The 21169-nt window shown below is 47.1% G+C and overlaps 1 protein-coding gene across 5 annotated transcripts in view; it reads left to right on the top strand.

The window, feature by feature from the left end:
- Positions 1-21169, top strand: part of MYLK (myosin light chain kinase) — a 278996-nt gene that overhangs the window by 73267 nt on the left and 184560 nt on the right. For 2 of the 5 annotated variants that reach the window (XM_042903126.1, XM_042903125.1), the window contains exon 1: positions 19971-20038. The exons of 1 other annotated variant lie outside the window; for it this stretch is intronic. In XM_042903126.1, the coding sequence (XP_042759060.1) occupies positions 20009-20038 (30 nt within the window). In that variant the 5' untranslated portion in view covers positions 19971-20008. Of the gene's footprint in view, positions 1-8761; positions 8780-19970; positions 20039-21169 lie in introns of those variants that run through there. 2 more of the 5 variants (XM_042903127.1, XM_042903129.1) reach the window with 2 other exon arrangements.

Genomic DNA, 21169 nt, shown 5'->3' with positions numbered 1-21169 from the left:
CCATCACAGATTAATTAATTTTCAAAAGAAAGAAAACTATGCCACAATTCTGCAAGTAACTTATGTCCAGATGTTGACATCTTGGGACAGCCTGTCATGCTTAAAAATATTGTAAGAAATCTTTAGACAGTAAAACCTAAAAATAAAACCCCCCAAATTAAAAAGAAGAATAAGGGAAAAGCATTGTAGTTCAAGAGATTTATTGGTTTATTTATTTTTGAAAAGAATATAAAGTTAACAACTTAATACCAGATTCCAAGACCTAGGTATCCCCACTTTTGTAGTGGGGAGGGAAGGTAATTATAAAATGCAAGAAAGCACCCAAGGGAGAAAACTATAAAAGTCACTGGAGGCTTAGCTGACTAGCCAGTGGTTTCTACAAGCTAGAGTTAGTGAAGCGCATGAACCCTTGATGTGAACAAGTGGTGCAGGGGGCACGGGGGAAGAGATCGTGTTTGATTAATTCATGGTGCCTGAGGAAGATTTGGAACCACTGACAACTTCCATATCTACCAGCCTCCCATTAAGCCACCTGGGGTGAATTGAAATTGTAGTGGATGAGTTGAAATTGTATTCATAACATTATCCCTGACTGTGTTCTTTTCTCAGTGCCTGGGGTGAGTCTGGAGCACATTCATAGCAGTATTTCCGCCTTGTTGCCCCATTCATACAGCTGCCTGCTCAGATCTCAGCTTGCTCTGGGTTGCAGCTAGAGCGGTTCTGGGCCAGATTTCCAGGACGACATCCGCGGTGTTCTTACCTCTTCTTCTGAACTAGCCAGCTCGCGTCCCGCTGACCTCCAGCCGTGCCATATCCCTCGGGTCAGGCATCCCCCACCTTTTGTGGGGTGATATGGTTGTTATGGAGAGGCCCACCTAGTGCTCTCAGTGGAGGGTGAGGAGAGAGTGACAAGCATCCTGGGATGGTGGCAGGACTTGCGGTTTCCTTGCCCACAAATGGAATGCAGGTAGAAGCTTGTCCAAAAGTTTATACAACACAAGCCCAGGGTCTGATACTGCGGGCGAGCATCTGGATTTAGGAGGGCCTGCTTGGTCAGGTGGGAGAAGTGAGTGACATGGGAGGAGAAACCGTGGTCTGTGCATTCCAGACACGGGAACTCAAAAGGGAGGTCTTCCCGCTCAACAGATGTTTCCCCTCTTTCAAACCAAAGCCTTGGAAGGACCTCAAATGAAGGGAACTTTAGATGAAAATCAAGAAGATGAAAATCAATAAAAATAGATAAGGAAAAAGCAATAAAAATATTTTTCACTTACAATTTTTTTTTGAAGCAACTAAACATGGACAGAATGTGATGGGGTTGATGAGAGTCTAAGATAAAGACTATAGGGAGAGTGTGTTTTGCTACCTTTTCTTTAGGTTATGGTTAATAACCATGGAGGGTCTGAGATTTCACCTGCATGCAAGCTAATGAGTTAGCTACGGTGTCATGGGACCTATGGGTTAGGCATAAATGACTTTTTGATTCACAATGGTAACAGTGGCCTGGGTACCACCATTTTCTCACACTGGATCTTTGAGCTTCAGTCCCAACAGGGTGATGCAGAGGGCCACGTGGCACCTGTGCACATGGGAGAGAGAAATCTTGAGCTCAGGGAACTCAAATCTTGTATAATGGACAGTAAGTGTACATGTGCTTTGCTCCAAAGGCGTACACGATCTCGCTTGTTTACGACATAGGTATTCTTGAAAAGATAGTCTGGAACAAGGTCACTCCATGCTTCTACTTGGAAGATGTGCAGAACTGAGAAAGAACCATGGAGAATGGCTCCCACATGCTGCATCGATAGGAAAGGAAGCTGGTGTTACCACCTCCTTGTTACTCACCAGGCAGTGAGCAGGAGACCTCATTCTTTACCTCATCAGAGCTCAGAGGTGGTACTGTTGTTATATCAGTAAGGAGCTGGTGAGTAATGGGACTGAGACATCCAGCTGCAGGACTTATGTAGGTATTACATACTTCTTATATGTGAAGCATCGTGTTAAAAAATAGCTAGAGCTTAGTCAGATGTTTATTGGCTCACAGTTCTAAGGGCTGTCCATGCATTGTGTAATTCTCATAACTAAGATTATCAGGTGCTGCTGAGGAAACTGTGGGGGACACTGAGGCACAGTGAGTTGATGGGGCTAGGATTCAAACCTGCATGTTTAACCACTCTACTCCTCTGTTCTTTCTTCAGCCCTCAGGGTCACACAGGGAAGGTCATGGTGAAACTAGCATATGCACTGAGGATGTGGAAGGGTTTGGAAACCATGCCGCGTAGGAATAGTGGAAGGGCCGAGGGTGTTTCGTCTACAGAAGGATAAAGGATAAATGGTGACTGTCTTCAAATATTTGTAGGCATGTCTTGTGGCAGAGTAGAGTTTACTCTTCATGACCCTGGGGAGCAGAATGGGGTCCAGTTAGGAGGCATATCATCCCTCAGCCTGCAATGGAATAGGCTGCTTGTGAGTGTGGGAACTTCTCGAAGGATTTTCTGGGAGATTGCCTTTTGGGATGCCGTGGGTGGGATCTGTCAATGGCCCCTCAGTAAGCACCTCTGTTTCTATTCTCTACAGGAGCTAGGTGATGGAGGAGGAGGTTTCTAGTGAGATATTCTAGACCTTTCCTAAGAGAGCAGGCCCAGCTGAACACAGTGACCCAAACTCCCTCCCCTGCCATCCCTTTCTGTCCCCTTTCTAAGAATTCTCTACTGTCAGGCATGCCCAGAGGGAGTTCCTGCATGGATGAGGCTGTGTCCTAAATGGGGACGCCAGCCCACCGTAAGGGGCTGGAGAAGTCCATCTCAGCTGTAGGCCTGCTTTGTCTCATGAAAGGACCCACCAGGATCTTGGCTCAGTCCTGCCTCTAACTCTGATGGGTTTGGTTCCATCCCTCTCTGAGCCTGTAATCACCAGCTTCCTGGCTTGACCAGGCTCTAGCAAGTAGCCTCACACACACCAGACCCACTGTTGCCCAGTTTGGGACAGAACAGGATTCCTATACTGTATCTGTGGTTCTGTGATTCACCTTTTCTTTGTCAACAGCCCATGCTTTAAAAAGCAAGTGGGAACAAGCGGTTGGATCCAGTACTCCTCTGTAAGGACCTGGCTGTGACCCAGTGGTCACTCTCTGGTCTTGGGCAGCTCCGGTCCTGAGCGGAGCAGGTCTGGTTCAAGTGCAGGTCTAGGGAGGAACTTGGGGAGATGGTGAGGAATGAATGGTGGCAACTGCTTTAATGGCATCTGTTGCACTCAGCCAGAAATGTCTTCTTTTGGAAGCTAAAGACTCCCTCAATATGGTCTCAATTAGCCTGTGCATATCTTTAAAATAATTACATTTTCATCAAAGGGTTTTTGAGAGTGATGTTTAGCCCAGTGTAAAGGGCATGATCAGGATTTGATCCTGAAATAATGTCTCTGCTATCCCAGATGTCAGGAGTAACTAAAAATATACTCATAACTCAGAGGAATTCTTGGTTTATTGGACCCATCTCCTCTTCCTCTTAACCTCCCTCCAGAAAGTGAGAGGGTGATGAAGTGAGCCAAAATTCTTTAATTATCCAGTCTGCTGACATTATTTTATCTGCATCACTGATATTAAATTTGTACAGCATTCCATTTCAGTCACAGAGCTAGGAGCAGCCTCTGCAAACGCGGGCCTTTGTCCTTCTGCTGGTTGTGGCCAATGTTCTGCTTTCCAGTCCACCCCACCCTCCCTCAGACTTCTTAAATTCCAGAGCTTTCTGTGGCACCGGAAATTATCTGTCTGTGGAATGTCCATACTTCAGGAAAGTCCCTGAACTGTGTATCCCAATTCTGCTTCCCCCAACTCATCTTGGCCATTTGTGGTTAGGTTTTGGCATGCGCCTATCATTGGAGAAAGCTGGGTTTGGCGGGAGCATTTCATCGTGTTTCTATTATTGACATCAACGCAATTTCATCGCTTCCTATCATTGACATCCATGGAGAAGGAAGGGAAAGTGTGGCTCGTTTTTTTTTTTTTCTTCTTCTTCTTCCTTCATGTACAAATTTAATTTTCCCTGTTATATCCTTAACTTCTCTGGCCAGTCAGATGCATCTTTGGTTTCAGTTTGGTTCTCTGGGCTGTGACCTTTCCATCTGACTTCATGGTAACACACTCAGCTGGTTTACTTAGCACCTGGTTGATGCTACTCTTACTGCTACAACCAGGTCACATTTATTGAGGGCTGCTGGATGCCAAGCACTCGCTGAGGGCTCCAGTCCTCACAGCCTCTTGAGGCAAGTACTATTACCATCCTCTCCATTGTACAAGTGAGGACACAGAGATTCAAGAATTGGCTGAAGATCCTGCAGCAGGGCTAGGGTTGGAAGCCAGGCAGCTGGCTGACTTCACCGCCCCTCCCCCGCACCCCGCCCCACTAACTGCCTCCAGGCCCTCCACTGTGCACGAAACCAGTGTCCCCACTAACCCTCCAGGAAGTGTTCCTGTCTTTCTAAAACCCTGTCCTCAGCAAATGTTTAATGAGAACTGAGTGTGCGGGCCACTCTGCCATGGAGATGCAAAGATCTACGGACGTGATTCCCACCCTCCCCCCACAACCTCTCAGGCACTGTGGCCAGACAGAGCCTGAGCTCTGCTAAGCAGGGGCCATATTTTCTGTCAGCTTATCCCTGGTGCCGCCATCAGCAGAAATGCCTGGTAGCACTTACCTGGGCCCACACTGCTTGTGGTGAGCCCTCACAGACATTTCCCTGACCAGAGCCAGCATTGTGGCTGGACCAGACCTTGTGGTCCTTATTACAAGATAAGACCTTAGCAACAAGCATCAGGGAACTTGGAAAAGACAGGGGTTATTACTTATGTATGAGTCCTAGAGGGTACATGGCATGCCTGGGGCCACACAGCGAGGTCATGGGGAGAGAGCGAGAGCTGTCTTGGGGTTCTGCTTTTCTGGGGCCAAAGGTGGGGGCCTAGGGTCTCCCAGGATCACTCTTTATTGGTAAATTTAAAACCTAAGAGTGGGAATTAAAGTGTGGGAAGGGAAAGGTCAAAGGACCAGTGGTTTAAGTCAACCACAGCTCTCTAAAAAGCGAACTTGGAGGGTGGGGCGACTTGGCTCTTCATCTAGCATGTAGCTGGCGGTGTGCTTGTTTGAGATGGATGTCTTTGAAGTGGATGCCTCAGTAACCAAAAGCTTAACGTCAGGACCTTACATTACAGTCAGAAAAGCTGTCGGGTGCTTTTGCCAATGGTGCCTTTGTGGCATTCACTGCTGTTTCCAGGGTCAGTTAAGTATCTGACTTCTGCTCAGGTCATGATCTCTTGGTCTGTGAGTTTGAGCCCCACGTCAGGCTCTGCACTAGCAGCTCAGAGCCTGGAGCCTGCTTCAGATTTTGTGTCTCCCTCTCTCTCTGCCCCTCCCCCACTTATGCTCTGTGTCTGTCTCTCTCTCTCAAAAATAAGTAAACATTTAAAAAAGTGATGAACAAACTACCAATTAAACAAAGCTGTGGACATTTTTACAAATGAATGAGAGAATATTTTAATTACCAAAAAGGTAATTAGATTGAAGGATGGCCTGTTAAACTATATACATTGAGTGTATGCAAAACCATGCACCATCCTTGTTTTCATATTTTCACAGATTCGTGGGAACTTGGTCCTGGATAGGTGCCTGTGACCCCATGTTATAGATCCTGCTAGATCTAGGCCTCAGAGCAGTGGGACTTTGAGATTAGAGTAGGACTCAGCTGCATGGAAAAGACTGCCCATGCCATTCCAGAACTACCTGTACTGGCAACATTGTATAGGAGAGGGTGGAAGGCCTTTAGGTTTTGCTTGATAACAACAGTGGTCTTGAACTTCATGACTCCTTCCAGTTGGATCCTTTCCCGTCTTGCTCAACACTTGCCTCACTTCCCAAGCCTTGCCTAACTTGGTTGGATATCTAAGCGCACATCCCTCCAAACTGTGCAGGAATCCCTAGACCTGGCCCTTGCTTAAGGCCTGGCACTAGATCAAGGAGCTCAAGCTCAAACTGGAGCTGAAGAAGGAGAGAAAAATATTTAGGGGGCCATGAGCCAGCCCAGGTAGTAGGCTGACATGAATCAAGAGGACCCAGATGCAAAAGCCATAAAAATTTCATGCACTTTGACTCGGTAATTGAAATTCTTAAAATATATCTTGGGGAAATAATCTAGACTGAAGGAAAAGTTATATGCATGAAACTGTGACTTGTGAGGTCATCTGTTTTTAGTGAAATTGGAAGCAACCTAAATGGTAAATAACAGGGGCACGACTGAGTAAATTATGGTTCATCCACTTGGCAGAATATTGCAAAGTCATTAAAAATGAGACTTATAAAGAGTGTTCCATAACCAGGAAAAAGTTTGTGGCTTAGCCTGAAGAAAAGTATGAAAATGAAGGCATTGATACTATATAAATATAATTAAAAAAAATTTTTTTAAGGTTTATTCATTTCTCAGAGACAGACAGAGTGTGAGTGGGGGAGGGGCAGAGAGAGAGAGAGAGAGAGAGAGAGAGAGAGAGAGAGAATCTGAAACAGGCTTCAGGCTCCAAGCTGTCAGCACAAATCCTGATGCGGGGCTTGAACTCATGGGCCATGAGATCATAACCTGAGCCGAAGTCGGACGCCTAACTGACTGAGCCACCCAGGTGCCCCTATATGAATATAATTTTGATTTGAAAGGCACATATATAGAAAAAAAAAAACAGGAGAAATGTACATAAAAAATAGTATTTGCGTCAGGAAAAAAGTCATCTGTAACCCTTTCCACAACTAGACTTTAGCAGATACTGTTTATGAACAATGACAAAAGAGTCTGGAAGAGGGGGACTGGAGTGAGTTCAAAGTTCATGCAGGGAGTCAGCAATCAAGACACTGTCTAGAAGAGGGGGAAGGACACATATGAGAACATGTTCAAATATAACCCAGTGTGTGAAATAACATAACCGTTTCCTGAACTGAAGGCAGGTGAAGCATGAATAGGGTGAATGTGGCCAAGGAAGACGTCTGTGAAGTCACGTCTCACATGTAGACTAGGAAGACTGTGGAAGGATGGGAGTGGCCACACATTCATCCTGGTTCCCCTAGACAGTCCCGGCAAAAGGATTAATAGGATCCCTTTTCATTGTCAAAAGAGTCCTGGTTTGGATAATCTGTCACATGGTCACCTTAGATGTTGAAAAGGAAGGAGAAGGCCACTCTAGGTTGATGATAATTGTTCTGCTGGTCACCTCAAGCACTTAAGAGTGAATGGATTAAGATTCCCTGATGCTGAAGTGGGCCCAGCCTGATGGAGAGGTGGCCCAGGTGTAACATTTGAATACTGCCCCACTTCCTGTTTAGTTGAAGGCTAATCAGGGTGGTTATTCCCAAGCTTCCCCACCTGTAGCTGGAATTTGTATTTCCCTCTGGCCAGGAACTCCTCTCTCCTTGATTCCTTCTTCACCCATCCCACAGATCTGGTGCATGACTATTAAAATTTTCAGTGAGCAGAAGCAGTACAAGTAGATAATTTGCCAGCCGAGCCTTCCCCTGTTTGTGTACCTGGGAGCATTTCTCCTCAGAGAAGTTCTTGAGTTTTAATAGAAAAGCTCATGTATGGCTAGTGCAGAAATAAGTTCAAATGGCAGAAGATGATAACTTTAAGCAGATCGGGGCTTGGCCTGGGGTGGGCTCTGTTTACCTCTTGGTGTCTACCCTCTGTTCTGTTGCCTCTGTCAAGGCAGGCTTATGGGGAAGCCCGTTGCTGTGCAGAGCACCAAGCTGACCAGCTGCGATTCAGCCTGGAAGCCAAGCCTAGGTTTGGATTGCAGGAAAAATGGGGTTGGGTTGTGGAGGAGGCCTCCTCCCCTGTGCCCACAGGAGAACTAGTGTGACCCTGAGTGCCCCAAGATGCCTGCCTGCAACAGAAGAGGCAAAGGACCTTCTTTAGGCAGCATCTCTTACAGACAGTCTCAGCCCAGAGGTGTTCCAGACCACAGAGGAGCCAGACAGATGCCCTCACTTTGTACATGAACAAACAGATAAATGCTTTGGGGATTGCCTAAGTGAAGAAATAGCTGGGCCTTTTGTGAATCTTTTGTCCTGCTGTTTGGTTGAGGAATACAAGTGGTGAGTGTGGGGACAAGCTCCCTTTGACTGTTTTTGGACTTAAGCCCGAAGTTACCTTTTAGCACATGAATACTATTTTAACTCTCCGGTTAAGACATAAGGGGAAAGAAAAACATGGCCTCACTTGAGAGAGAGAGGTTTGCTTTGGAGGCCAGGATATATATACTTGACAGGAACCTTCCGAGGTCAGCTAAGAGAGGACCCCTGAGCAAGCAGGTGTTCATGCCAAATCCCAGCTTCCTGGAGTGGCCTGGTGGGAGAACCTGACCTTTCCATGGGGGAGAAAGTACCATTATGAAGACTTAAACTGAAACCGGTGTAAACAAGACGGCGCTGATCTTTCTCTCGTTTCATTTTATCTATGCCACAGGGAGCAGATCCCATTAAAAGGAAAGTCCGATTTTTCACTTGGGCCCAGAAACCAAGAGGGACAAGCCATTAGAGAGGTAGCACCCAGCCCTGACCGATAGCTGTGAGGCAGAGCAAAGTTGATGGCAAGGGTTCTTGAGTATCTCATGTCTTGAATCTCCCCACATCAGGTCCTGGGCTCTGGGAAGTCCTAGGGACTGCTTTCTCCAAGAAAAGTGACACGGCACACCGGGTAATGCTGAAACACCAGGCTAAGAGCAAAAACTGATTCTCTGCATTACATGTTAATGGTAAGAGCTCCAGATGACAGCAGTTTGTTAAATGTTCTATAACTATGAGAAATGGAGGTTAGTAATTAGAAGTGCACTCGTAACTGAGTGGCTATATTTGGTATGGATAAGCACGCAGGAAGCTCTGTTTTGGGCCTAATCAGCCATGGCTGGAGAGGCCTAGCTGGTTGGTGGCTGTGCCCACTGGATAGAAGCTTACCTGAGGTGCTTAGAAGAAAATGCTCTAACAACTAGAATGGGTGTTTGCAGGGAGGCAGAGAGCATACTTCTCTTCAGAGTCCTGTGCCAATCTTGTTCCTGTGGGGCAGAGAACATTTAACACCCAGCAGATGTTGGGGCCATGTTCCCCTCTAGGCTGATGCTGAGAAACTGCTGCTTTTGTGTCGGCGGAGTGTCCCACACAGGGTGTAGATTGTTGGGTCCAGGAGTGGAAAGCCATGAAGGGTTTTAGGGCCTGTGAACAGGCCATTGCCTTACTAGCTATTTTGTTTCCAACCCCACTTTCCTAGTCCCTGTGGTTCTATTGTCTTTTGCTAATCTGGCCTCTTCAATAGGATTCCAGACCCTATGTCCTCGAGGTCCCCCAGCTAATACTTGGTGGCGGCCTGTTGATCTTCCTGTTGCCTTGCACTTCCTTCCCTGGTAGCTAATGTGGGGAAGGGCTTTCCCCCTGCATGTGAGTGTCCCTGTTCCTGAGAGAGGGTTGGCAGAGAGAGATGCTCTCTCCTCCCCACTGAGAGACAGTTGAGCTGACACCTCTGAGCAGAGGTTCCTCTCTCCGGAAGGTCAGTTACAGTTTGCTACGTTCCTGCTGACACACTGCCAGTGCAAACCTGAGATTGGGGTTCAGAGAGGCCCAGGCCTGGCAAACACCAGTGCCAGACCCGAGGATGCCCCATCCACCTGTGTTGCTCAGACTACAGATTGAACTCTTCACCCAGAACTCTCCACCTCGATGGGGAAGGAAAGGCAGGGCAGGGGTGGGGAGGACAGCCAGGGTGTGAGGGAGGGAGATCATGGGAGCAAATGGAGGCCACTGGCAGTGAGTCAGAAGGAAGGCGTGTGTTCTCACTCTTCCCGCAGTGTTTATGTCACCATATTGGGAGGATGTAGTGTCTAACACGCTTTGTTGAACCTCTCATCTTATTTATGCTTGTGGTGGTCATTACAGGTGCTCAGAAACACACAGCGGTGTGTATGTGGACAGGCTATGTGCATTTTAACCCTTAAGTGGGGGTTCTTCTCTGTTGGGAGCACAAACTTGATGAACCTGGCTTGGTTGGCCCAGATGATCAACATGTGGCCCTGATAACATAAATGTTCTAAGTAGTCAAGAGGGAGTTGATTGTGTCAGTGTGTCTTTGTCCAGCCATGGAACAGGCTTTATAAGACAAACATCCGGGGCCTAAGAAGTTGGGATCTGGAAGAAGATTCTTATAGATGTGAACCACAGGAATGAATGAACTTCTGGAATTTCCTTGCTGAGAAGGGTGTGCATGCTTGTGGCTGTGGCTTTTGGCTACTGTATATACGTTCTGCTTCCTGGTGCACAAGACTTACCTAATTACTAACAGACTAGCTCATCACTTCAGAACCAGAAGTGACTAGCTACTGTCACACAAGTTCCCTTAACACGCTCATCCAGGTCCCTGAGGAATAGTTAAGGGTAGCTTGTCTGAGCTGCTGTCCGCAGACCAAAGTATGTGAGGGCCCCACAGGTGCTTGGCTCACAAGAGGCAGACAAGGTGTGAACATCATATTATAAATTATGTTCATCTGTATATACAGATAATACACATCCAGGAGAAATGTTAGAGGTCTTCTAACCCCAGAGAGGTTAGGACACTTTTCCAGGAGCCACTGTTAGCAGGTCCTGTCCCTGAAATTTGGTGGCTCTAGCCTTATGCCAGCCCTTCTCTCCGGATTTTGGTTTTCTTAACTATAAACTGAGAAGGTGACCAAATGTCCCCCTGTGTCTGGGACTGTGTGCAATCTAGTGGCAGAACCAGGACAAGACACGAGGACCTTGGACTCCAGCTACCTCCCAGGTCCTTCCCATGGCATCTTTAAACACTGTGTGACACTGTTACCAAGGGTCTGAACCTTGGTGCCAGAGACCTGGGTTCAAAGCCAACTGATAAGAAGTAGCTGTTATTGTTAGTTCTGCGACCTTGGATGTATTGCTCAACTCCTGAGTCTTCTCTTCAAAATGAAAATAATATCCATCTTACAGAGTTGCTTTGAAAATGGAAGTTAACTAGGTAAAACCCTCACTATGGTAGCTGGCCCCCAGGATGCATTCAATTAAATAGGTTATTTTTGTTTGTAACAGTAGATAGTGTGCATCACTTCATTTGTCCGGACCTGAGGTTTCCTTTCTGTGAAACAGTAGTTTTGGACTGGACCCGTGCTTCTCTGACTTTGTCGTCCCCAAGGGAAGTGGAGAAAGAACATGTGCTCAGCGATAGAGGCTTGGGGCGTAGTCTGAAGAAGCTTATGGAAAGCATCACGTTTCTTTGAAGTCCTAGATTTATTTGTAAATCTACTTATCATTGTCATTTTATACAATAATGTGAATGCATTATTGCTTTTATTGTTTTAATATAAAAATGCTTCCCCCACATCTTTGAGTATAGTTGATGTTCCGGGATGAGATGGCCTTGAGTATCCCCAGAGGGCACAGAGCGATACGCCCGTGGGGATGGAGGTGGGATTGTATCATTTCCAAGATCCCTCCCAGCTCCGGCATCCCATGTTCCTGGGGTAAGTGGTACCTAGGAATCCTGAAGGAACCTCAGATGGGCAGGCTCCCCTATGCCCCTGCCCCTAGTGGGACAGGGCAGTGTGAGGTAGGGGTGGAAGCAGCAGAAGGGAGGGAGAAGATGCAGTCTCTGGAAGTGAAAGACGAAGAAGGCTGGAGGAGCAGGGCTGTGTCTGAGCCTGACTTTTGGCCCGTGGGCTGATAAACCTGGCCGGTTTGCGTTGGCAGCCCTCCACCACCCCAGGTAAGTTGCAAGAAACACTAAGCCATTGTTTCTCATCTCCAGCTGGAAGCTGTCCAGGGCATGGGCCCTCATATCATGGAAGGGTGGGTGAGGGCAAGGGGTGAACTGCATGTGGAAACATAGGGCTTGCCACACTGTCAAAGCATCCTCCTGGCAGTGCTGATGTAGCATCCAAAGGCAAGGTCTGGGGTTGTGCCCAGCCAATGGGAGGAGAGTGGAGGCGAGCCTGGAAAAGAGCAGCAGGCTTTGGGGGAGAACACAGATTTCTGGACTGTGAATGGGAAGAGAGAGCATCTGGGCAGGGGTGTGGAAGACAGATGTGCATGGACTCTCTCAGGCATGAGGGATTGAAATGAAGTCACCTATTTGTTTAGGACAAGTATAGGGGCTTTCCCTGGGCAAGGGATTGACTGCATTAGTCAAATTTGTACCCATCAGATAGCATTCCAATAAATCTAAGAGAATATCACAAAAGTTGTTACACTGGAAATGTCCTGTTGGGCATGGTATTTATTATAATAATAAGATTTAACATATCTAGATGAATTCTTCCTGAGCACGTTACCAAATAGAGCTAGGATTTGGCGTTAAGAAGGATTGAATTCCGCTTCTGCTTTGTTATGACCTCAGGCAAGTCACTCTGTCTTAGAGCCTCAGATTTCCCATCGATAAATGGGGTTATAATATATTTCAATATATTGTGACGTTCTGGATTGGGAAATCATTTTGTAAGTTATCAATAGCATAATGTTAATTTGTGTAAGTTTATTTTTGAGAGTGAGAGAGTACATGCATGCTTGAGCAGGGGAGGGGCAGAGAGAGAGAAAGAGAGAGAGAGAGAGAGAGAGAGAGAGAGAGAGAGAATCCCAAGCAGGCTCCTGGCTGTCAACGTGGAGCCCAGTGTGGGGCTTGATCTCATGAACCATGAGACCTGACCTGAGCCGAAATCAGGAGTTGGATGTTTAACCAACTGAGCCACCCAGGCGCCCCTAATGTTAATTTCAAATAAAAACCCTTTTGGCAGCATTAACAAAGAGGATTGCTATCTTCTAGGCCCTCCACAACCTTGTCTTAATGAGTTTAAAGATTGTGACTCTAAACTTCTCTTGATTCAAATCATCCTTTGTAACTCAAAAACATCCCTTTTTCAGATGACTTTCCTTGCTCTTAGACATGGATTATCATCTCCCCACTTCTAGTTTAGCTCTGTACTGCAGGGCTCACCTGCCCAGATGGCCCTGGACTGTTCTCTGTGCCATGCAAACCTCAGAGATCCTTGTACCTGTCTTTGAAGATACATTGGTTCACTCTGGGACCCAGTTACTTCATCTGTAAAATAAGGGGAAAAGGTGGTTGGACTAGATGATTTAGGTCCTCTTCCAGCCCTCGTGTTCTGTGATCCAGCCATATTCCAGAGTGCTTACAGTAAGTCAGAATTTGGGAAGATGAGAGCAATGCATATTGCCTAGCCGATGACAACTGATAAAAATAAATCAATATTCAAATGTGCATTAGTAATCTACTCTTTGCAAGAGGGCAATATTTGCAGCAATATTTAAAATAAATTAGAACATCTAAATTAAGTGTGATCTCTTATTCTTCATAATAATTGTTTCATCAATTGATAAATAATTATCAATTATTTGATAATTATGAAATATTTATATTTGAAGGAGGGATTGCTGTGTGTGAGGCATTGTTAGAAGTACTTTGCATATTATAGTTACAAAGTATTGGGTATTCCAAGTATATACTCCGTGTTAGATACTTGAAGTCACTTCTGATCTCTTTAGAGCCCTACAAAACAGGTTTACAGAGAAATTGAGGTTTAGAGAGATTAAGTAAATTGCCCAAGGTCATTTAGCTACTAAGTGGCAGAGGCAGGTTCAAGTCCGGGCATTTTTGTCTGACTACAGGTCCTGTGATGACCTGTGATGAGACCCCTCACTGGAGTCCATTGGCTGGCTGTCACTACCTAGCTTGCTCTTAAACTGCCCATCTGTTGTTACCCGTGTCTTAGGACTGGTGGTTATGGCAGCTGTGTTTTTGATTCAGTGTGGGAATTGGTCCTTTCTGTCTAGCTGAGGCAGCCGGCCTAAAAACTGTGTGGGGAAAACCCCACTGGAATTAGCACACTCCCTCCTCTGGCGTGTTGGAGACACCCAGCCTTGGCTCCCTCCTCATTCTGCTTCCCTTGCACCTGCCCTCTGGTCTCCATGCTAGTCAAGGGTGGCAGGAACACTAGAAATCCCTAACAGTTTGCCAGGCCTTTGGCTTCAGCCAGAGGAGACACGATGTGTTGGTGGGAGTAATTGGAAAACAGCTGTACACTCGAATTTAGCGTTGGGGCCCATGGGAGCTGACGCATCAGGTTGGCTCGTGCCTCATTTTCCTATGCTGTGTCACAAGGGAGAGGATTTGCAAGAGAAGTGTCCCCAGGCCTCTAAGTAAGGAGAGCTTGCATAAAGCACGCACATGCTAGAACCAGATGCACTGCCCTGGGCCCCAGGACGTCCAGCAGGGGCTGTGGACAGCTTGTGGCTAGAGATGAGCTTCAAACCCTGCCCTGGTTCTTAGCAGCATGCCACATCTCCGCAGCCCCTCCTGCTGGTGGGGCTTCCTGCTGCTGCCCTTGTCCTTGAAAGACACTGTTCTAGCCCAATGCCTGAGGCTCTCGCACCAAAAGGCGGGGCTCCCACAAAGTGGCCCTCCTCATTCTGTCTCCTCAGATCGGTCTGTCCTCAAATCAGCCTGACGTTAGTCCAACCACAGAGCTATTTTCCCAGGAGAAACAGGCCTGGGGATGCTGGCAGCTCCCCTAAACTGTGAGGAGAGGAGCAGGGACTGCGTTCAGCAGCCAGGCCTAGGCAGGCTATGCTCACCCTCATGTATATCTGTGTTCTTAGAGTCTACAGGCCCTCCCAGCACAGCGTCCTCTAGGCCTGTCCCTTCAGATCTCTGTCACACCGCTGCTCCCTGCAGAAAGCAGAGAGGTAACGTGTGCTTTAGGCTGACTCAGAAAGAAGGGGTGGGGCATGCCAGTCTGGAGCTCAATCAGCCGTTCAGAGCCCCCTCTAGGGCAAGGAGCGGTCAGCAACATCATGAGGTTCACTTCCTTCCTGGGCCTTCTTTTTCAGAGCTTTTCTGGACTTCTCTGAAGATCAGGAGAGGAGGCGGGGGGCACACTCATGGCACAGAGTGGTGACCTCTCCTTTACTCCCTCCCCCTCTCCTTTCTAGATCTTCCTTCATCCCTCTGACACTAAGTTACTAAACGTTGGCTGAACTGGGGCAGGAGAGTGAGAGAAGAATAAAGCAATAGAAAGCAAAGTAATATGTTTCATTTACTTTATAAGTGAATGAAAATACTCTGCCCCATTGATTTTGCTGTTAATATATGCCACTCTAAGGGACTAAATGAGGTAAGTCATCTTAAGCACTCCAGTAGTACTCTTGACACATAGTAAGTGCTCACTAAATAGTAGCTATTATTGGTTCTCTCTTTTTCTCCTCTCCTCCCCACCTGGGGTTTCCTCCCAGCTTTTTCAACCCCAGTTTCTTTCTGGACAGACCTCCTAAAACCAGAGGCTCAACTTGGGAGCTGGCCAGAGGCCAGCAGAGCTGGAATAACCATAGAGTGCCCGTTCTTAGCACTGACCCAGTCTCTGTCCTCATGGCAGTGCTGATGTCTCATAGGTGTGCCTTGATGACTGGTGTGCCTGCCTGATTCAGCTGTCCAGCCTGTGAGGCCCTGTGTGGTGGGCTGGGAACAGAAGCTTCTTTCTTCCTCTCCTGGTATCCTGCATCATGTTCCTGCTCTGGGCTTGGCTCCCTCTGCTGTACCTTTTCCCACCTGTCCAGGTGCCCCGTGGAGGGCTGGCAGCAGTCCAGAAGGCACAGGTGCACTAGGGCAGGAAGTGTCCAGAGAGGCCCATCAGGCCACCCAGAGAGAAGACCACAGGGAGAGAAGGGAAGTGACTTTCTTAAGATGCTGGTTAAGGTGCAGCCACAGTGAGAACCAGAGTTGCTGACTGCCTCTTTGGTGCCGTTTTACCCTCCAGTGATGCCTCCTGGTTTCTCCTGTGGCCCCTTCCACGGCCGAGGCTGCTTCTATCCTCCGAGCTCCTGAAAGAAATCTTAAAACAACAACAATGATGTTAACCACAGCAGCTGCCATGGATTGAGCACTTCTTCTCTGTCAGAGACGGGGCTGGGGCTGCTTTTCAAACACACTGCCGATCCCCACGGCAGCCCTGCAGAGAATGGGGTCTTAGTAGGAACCTGTTTTACAGATAAGTAAACTAAGACTTTCAGAGGTTTTCGCTTGGCTCGAAGCCACACGGTTTAGCGGTGGTGAATGCAACATCTGACCGTAGAGCACTCTGTTTTCCTCTGTGGGGCATCCTAGGGACAGAAGCCTGTGCCTGTTCCCTGAGGTGATTCTCTGGGCTCCCGTGGTCTTAGGGTGATAGGGCTGCCCCTACATGAACATCACAACTCTCATCTCTTTAGGAAACTGGGCACAATTGGTATGGCTTAACAGAATGGAGGGAGGAGGCATGGTGTTTGAGAAGGGGGTGGTTGGATCAACACACTTGTGACCCCAGACTTACTTTTGTAGCAATAATACCTGATAATAGAATGAACACACATTGGGATTGTTGCTAGATTGTGACAGAAATGTGTCTTTTGCTAATTTAGTTATGATCAGGGTCTCTGGTTCTGGCTTTGATATATTTTTTGTTTTGCATGTGACTTCTATTGCAAAAAGTTTCTCTCAGCCTGTTCTCATTAAATCCCAAATTAAGCAAGAATCCCAACAGGAAGAGAACAGCTCCAGGAGACCAGGCCTCGCTCGTTCACACTGTGTATGTGGTTGGGTGTGTTTATTTGATTTGATCTGTGTGTGTGCATGTGTGTGTGTGCGTGTGTGTGTGTGTCCCCTTTTAAGAAAATTTAAAAATAACTTTCTGCCAAAGATGTGGGCACTCAGAGTAGTGTTGCTGAGCCGACATCCTCCTCCCGCCCGTGGTCTGCTGCTCTGCTGATGTGGCCAGGCTGACGTGGGCAGCTCATCTGCCTGTGGACACCCAGCCCTCCTTTAATGTGCTTTTCAAGAGGAAAGACCCAGGAAGCCCAAGGGAGGGGACAGACTGCCTGGTGGCTCAGGGAAGAACTCCGCCATGGGGGACACAGTGGGCTGGCTTTGAGTACTCTCACTTGGGAAGCTGAGGACCTGGATCCAAGTCACCTGCAAATGCCGGCAGGACACCCCAGCAGGAAACTCAGAAGGTCTATCCAAGGCAGGACATCATCATGCCTGTTTCACACACTGGAAGACTGAGAAGCAGAGTAGGAAAGATACACGAGTTACATGCCTGGTTTAAAGCCAGATTAGCACCCATGTGTCTGGAACCAAGTACCTGTGGGCTCCAGAGGGTAGATTTTTTTTTTTTTTTTATTGTTGTGATCTGTTCACCCATTTCTTTTCCTACATCCTCTCTCTAATGTTTTCGAGATTCCATGCAATAAAGTTAAGTGCTGTCATAGCTTGGAGGAGATTTTTTAAATTCTTTTTTAGCTCAAATTTCTATTCATTCATATATTCCACAGGTATTTATTGAGAATGTATCATATTGTAGGCACTGGGAACATGGTAGTTAGTGAATCACGGGGCCTGTGACCTGGTGGAGTTTGTGTTCTAGTGGGGGAGACAGATGTCAGTCCTATACATGCACAACTACGTGACTGTTAACTATGGTCTGTGGGACAAAGAGGACATAAGGGATTTGATGCATGCTGCTCACGCTAACATGGGGCCCGACCTAATCATGGGGCCAGAGATCTGTGTCCAGTGTTTCCAATCAGCCCTTTTGCACTTGGACAGTTGTTTTGATTTTGCTTTCGAGCCTCAGTACTGGAATTTAACAGTTGTTCTTTTAAGTTTCCTCTCAAGCTCTGGTCCATTTTGCTGACTTTTCAGGGCTGTATTTAACAGCCAGCATGTCAGCTGTTCCTACTTGCTTAGTGTAACCCACAGGACTGATGGACACGCCTCCCATGTTTTTGTCCACACCATTGCCTTGGTTCTGTCCAGTTCAAAACGAGTTTCCATTCTTGTTGCCACCACCAGAGACCTCCATCTAAGACTTAGAACCAGATTCACTCTGTTCCTCAGTGGTGAACAGCATTGTGTTTTGGATTTATTTCTTCCTTTATTAGCCATAAAGTATTAAGATATTTGCCATGTCTTCCAGAGGTCTGGGGTTTATTTATATTCAGTCTTGGCCAAGGACTTAATTGACTTAAGGGTGTTCTCTTCATCAGTATCTGTCTCAACTTCAAATCTCTCTGGGGCACATTTGTTCAACCGTTGTCTTTGGAAGAAAAGGTAGAATCAAATTAGATATTGTTTCACCATCTTCCCACCCATTCTTCAAAGCCACACTCTACTATTCCTGTAAAACCACTTTTCCCTTTCCAGTTGTGCATTTTTAGGAGGGTAGACATGAGAGCACATGGTGATGGGCAGAACAAGGGGCTGGGTTAAAGCAACAGTTCTCAAGTGTGCCCGCGGGGGATCTTTGGGATCCCCAAGACTCCTTCAGGGGCCCAGAGGTCCAAATCATCTTTGTAATAAGATGGCATTTGCCTTTTTCACCCTCTTTCTCTCTCAAGTGGAGTTTTCCAGCAGCTTCAAATACTATGATATAGAAGGCTGGATGTGGAAGCAGATATGAAAATCTAGTGCTGTCTTCTGTTAGCCAGACATTAAAGAAATTTGCAAAAATGAACAATTCTTCTTACTAAACTTTTATTTTGGAAAGTAATTTATTTTTATTAAAAAAATTTTTTTAATGTTTATTTATTTTTGAAGGAGAGAGAGACAGAGCATGAGCAGGGGAGGGGCAGAGAGAGAGGGAGACACAGAATCTGAAGTAGGCTCCAGGCTCTGAGCTGTCAGCACAGAGCCTGATGTGGGGTTCGAACTCATCAACCATGAGATCATGACCTGAGCTGAAGTCAGATGCCCAACTGACTGAACCACCCAGGCGCCCCAATATATTATTTCTTTTAAAAGTGTTATTTATGTTAACATATAATGGGCTTCTTATTGATGTTTTGAATGAATTAGTATTTATTAGTTTTGATTTTGAATGCTGTAAACACTGTCAACAATAACTCATAAACAAAAGCTCTTTGGGAACCTCACTAAGTTTTAAGGCTCTGAGACCAAAGAGTTTGAGAACTGCTGAGCTAGAGGGTAAGGGGTCACCTAAGTGTTACAGGAATCCCAGTTACTCAAGGATCGGACAGGGCCCAGTGGAAAAGCTTAAAGTCATGTCATTGCTGATTGAGACATCTGCAGTTTGTCCCGTGGCGTGAGTTGCATAGGATGAGAGATCCCTTTGGAACTATGGAAATCCTCTCCCCTGGAGGAGAAGGACTGGGTGCGGCATCACCTTGCTACCATGTATTAGAGGCATGCACCAAGGACCGGTCCTGCAGCTCCACAGGGGTCAGGATGTGCCCTGCTAGGTCCTGTGCACGACTTGAACCCTCGGAGTCTGGCTCACATCTCAGCCCAGATTCCTTAAGATAATTGCAGCACGGGGTTCCCCATCCATCTGTTCCCTGGGCTTGCCTCTCACTACAGGGACCGTATGCAGGGCTTCTCTAGCTTAAGGAGTAAAGAACTGGTCTCAGGAGGCACATGTCCCACGAGTCCTGTATGGTAATCCCATGCCAGATGTGCCAAGGGGTGAATGACAGTCCAGGCAGGTTGTGGATCTGGACAGTCCAGGCAGGTTGTGGATCGCCCCTCCAAGGGCTCAGCTCTCTGCTTGACAGCCTCCCCCCTTCCCTCCACACTGAGATTGGAATCGGCAGCTCTGAATGAGTAAAAACCTGTGAGCTTCCTCTCCTGGACTCCCTGGGACTCCACTGAGAGCCTCTACAGCTGGCGGCCAGGGGTTTCAAAGGTCACCCCAGCTGGGTGGATTAGAACAACAGATCTCCCTGACTGAGCGGAGTTGGCTGCCCCGGCGGAAGGCAAGTTGCAACATCTGTGAGCAGAGTCAGGCACACGCCCCTTAGCTTTTCAGTCTAGCCCTGGGCTCCACAGCGTCCCTGGCTCTCTGTCACCGTCTTCCTTCTCAGACGGACCTTGGACAGGAATCTCTGCAGTCCACTGGTAAAGCGTGGCTGCCCGTGCAGCCCGACTCATGGGAGAGCTGCCCGGGGAAGAGGCCACGGTAAGGCATGTCAGTTCTCTGGTGTATGGCCCTGCCCCACCGCTTGCTTCTGTGGGTCACAGCAAGTCCACCTGGCACAGCCTGCAGCCAAGGAGAAGCTCACTCCGGTATTAGAAGCGATTAGGGAATTGGTCAGGATTTGAGTGCACAGCAGAGAGAAGATTAAGGTTTGGGGGGGGCAGGGGGGGGAGGAAAGCTGTCGTTGCCTGGGGCCCTTGCACCTGGGTGGTTTGCTGCCCCCACTGCGTGCCAGGACTGGAGGGCGGGTTCACGGCCGGCTGCCAGGCTTCCAGTGCACAGCCTGCTGGGAGCCTGGCCCTATAGGGAAGGTATGGTATTTCCAGGATGCCTTGCTGCTAGCTCAGGTGCCTAGAGACCACAGTCATTTAAAATGTATGTACTTTGGGTAGAGAAGAGGACAGCTGGTTTCTCTAAACTTGTTCTGCTGTATCACTTGGTCCCTAATTTGTAAACTTTTCTTCGGAGTCTTTTTGCCTCAGAGTTCACTCTCTTTGGGCCATAGTTGAAAATGTTCTTTTCTGGGTTCAAGAGACAATTAGAGTGCTTTTGATCAAATTGAAGTCAAGTTAACTTAGTGCTGCTTTGGATGATTAATTATGTTACTCGTAAAAACCTTATTTGGAGGTGAGCTTTGGCCCGAGCATTAGGGAGGCGGGGGGCTGTTCTCGCTCTCTTTGACCCCCCTCCTCCATTTTTTTCTCTTCTTAATTCTCTGTCCTTTGATCTGCATTTAACTGGTATTGAACGAATCTCTGAGCTGGGGTGTGTTTCCAGCAATTGAGCACTGCGTGCCAGTAGAGAAATTATTGCAGAGTTAGCCAGCTCCTCTGGTATTCTCAACTGGAACGTGGTCATCAGGCTGCAAGAGAGATTAGGAGGGAATAAGAATGGTATGGTTTGATTTATTATTATTATTATTATTATTATTATTATTATCATTTTAAAGGTTTTTTTTAAGTAATCTCTATACCCAACGGGGGGCTTGAACTCACAACCCCGAGATCAAGAGTCTCATGCTCCACTGACTGAGCCTGCCAGGCACCCTTGATTTATGATTATTTTTTGATAGAACATTCCAAATATATCAGTACCCATTACTTCTCAATGTAG

The sequence above is a fragment of the Panthera leo genome, chromosome C2 (genome assembly GCF_018350215.1).
Source record: "Panthera leo isolate Ple1 chromosome C2, P.leo_Ple1_pat1.1, whole genome shotgun sequence".
NCBI lineage: Eukaryota > Metazoa > Chordata > Mammalia > Carnivora > Felidae > Panthera > Panthera leo.
The sequence above is the reverse complement of the archived record's forward strand: the minus strand, read 5'-3'. Positions and strand labels throughout refer to the sequence as shown.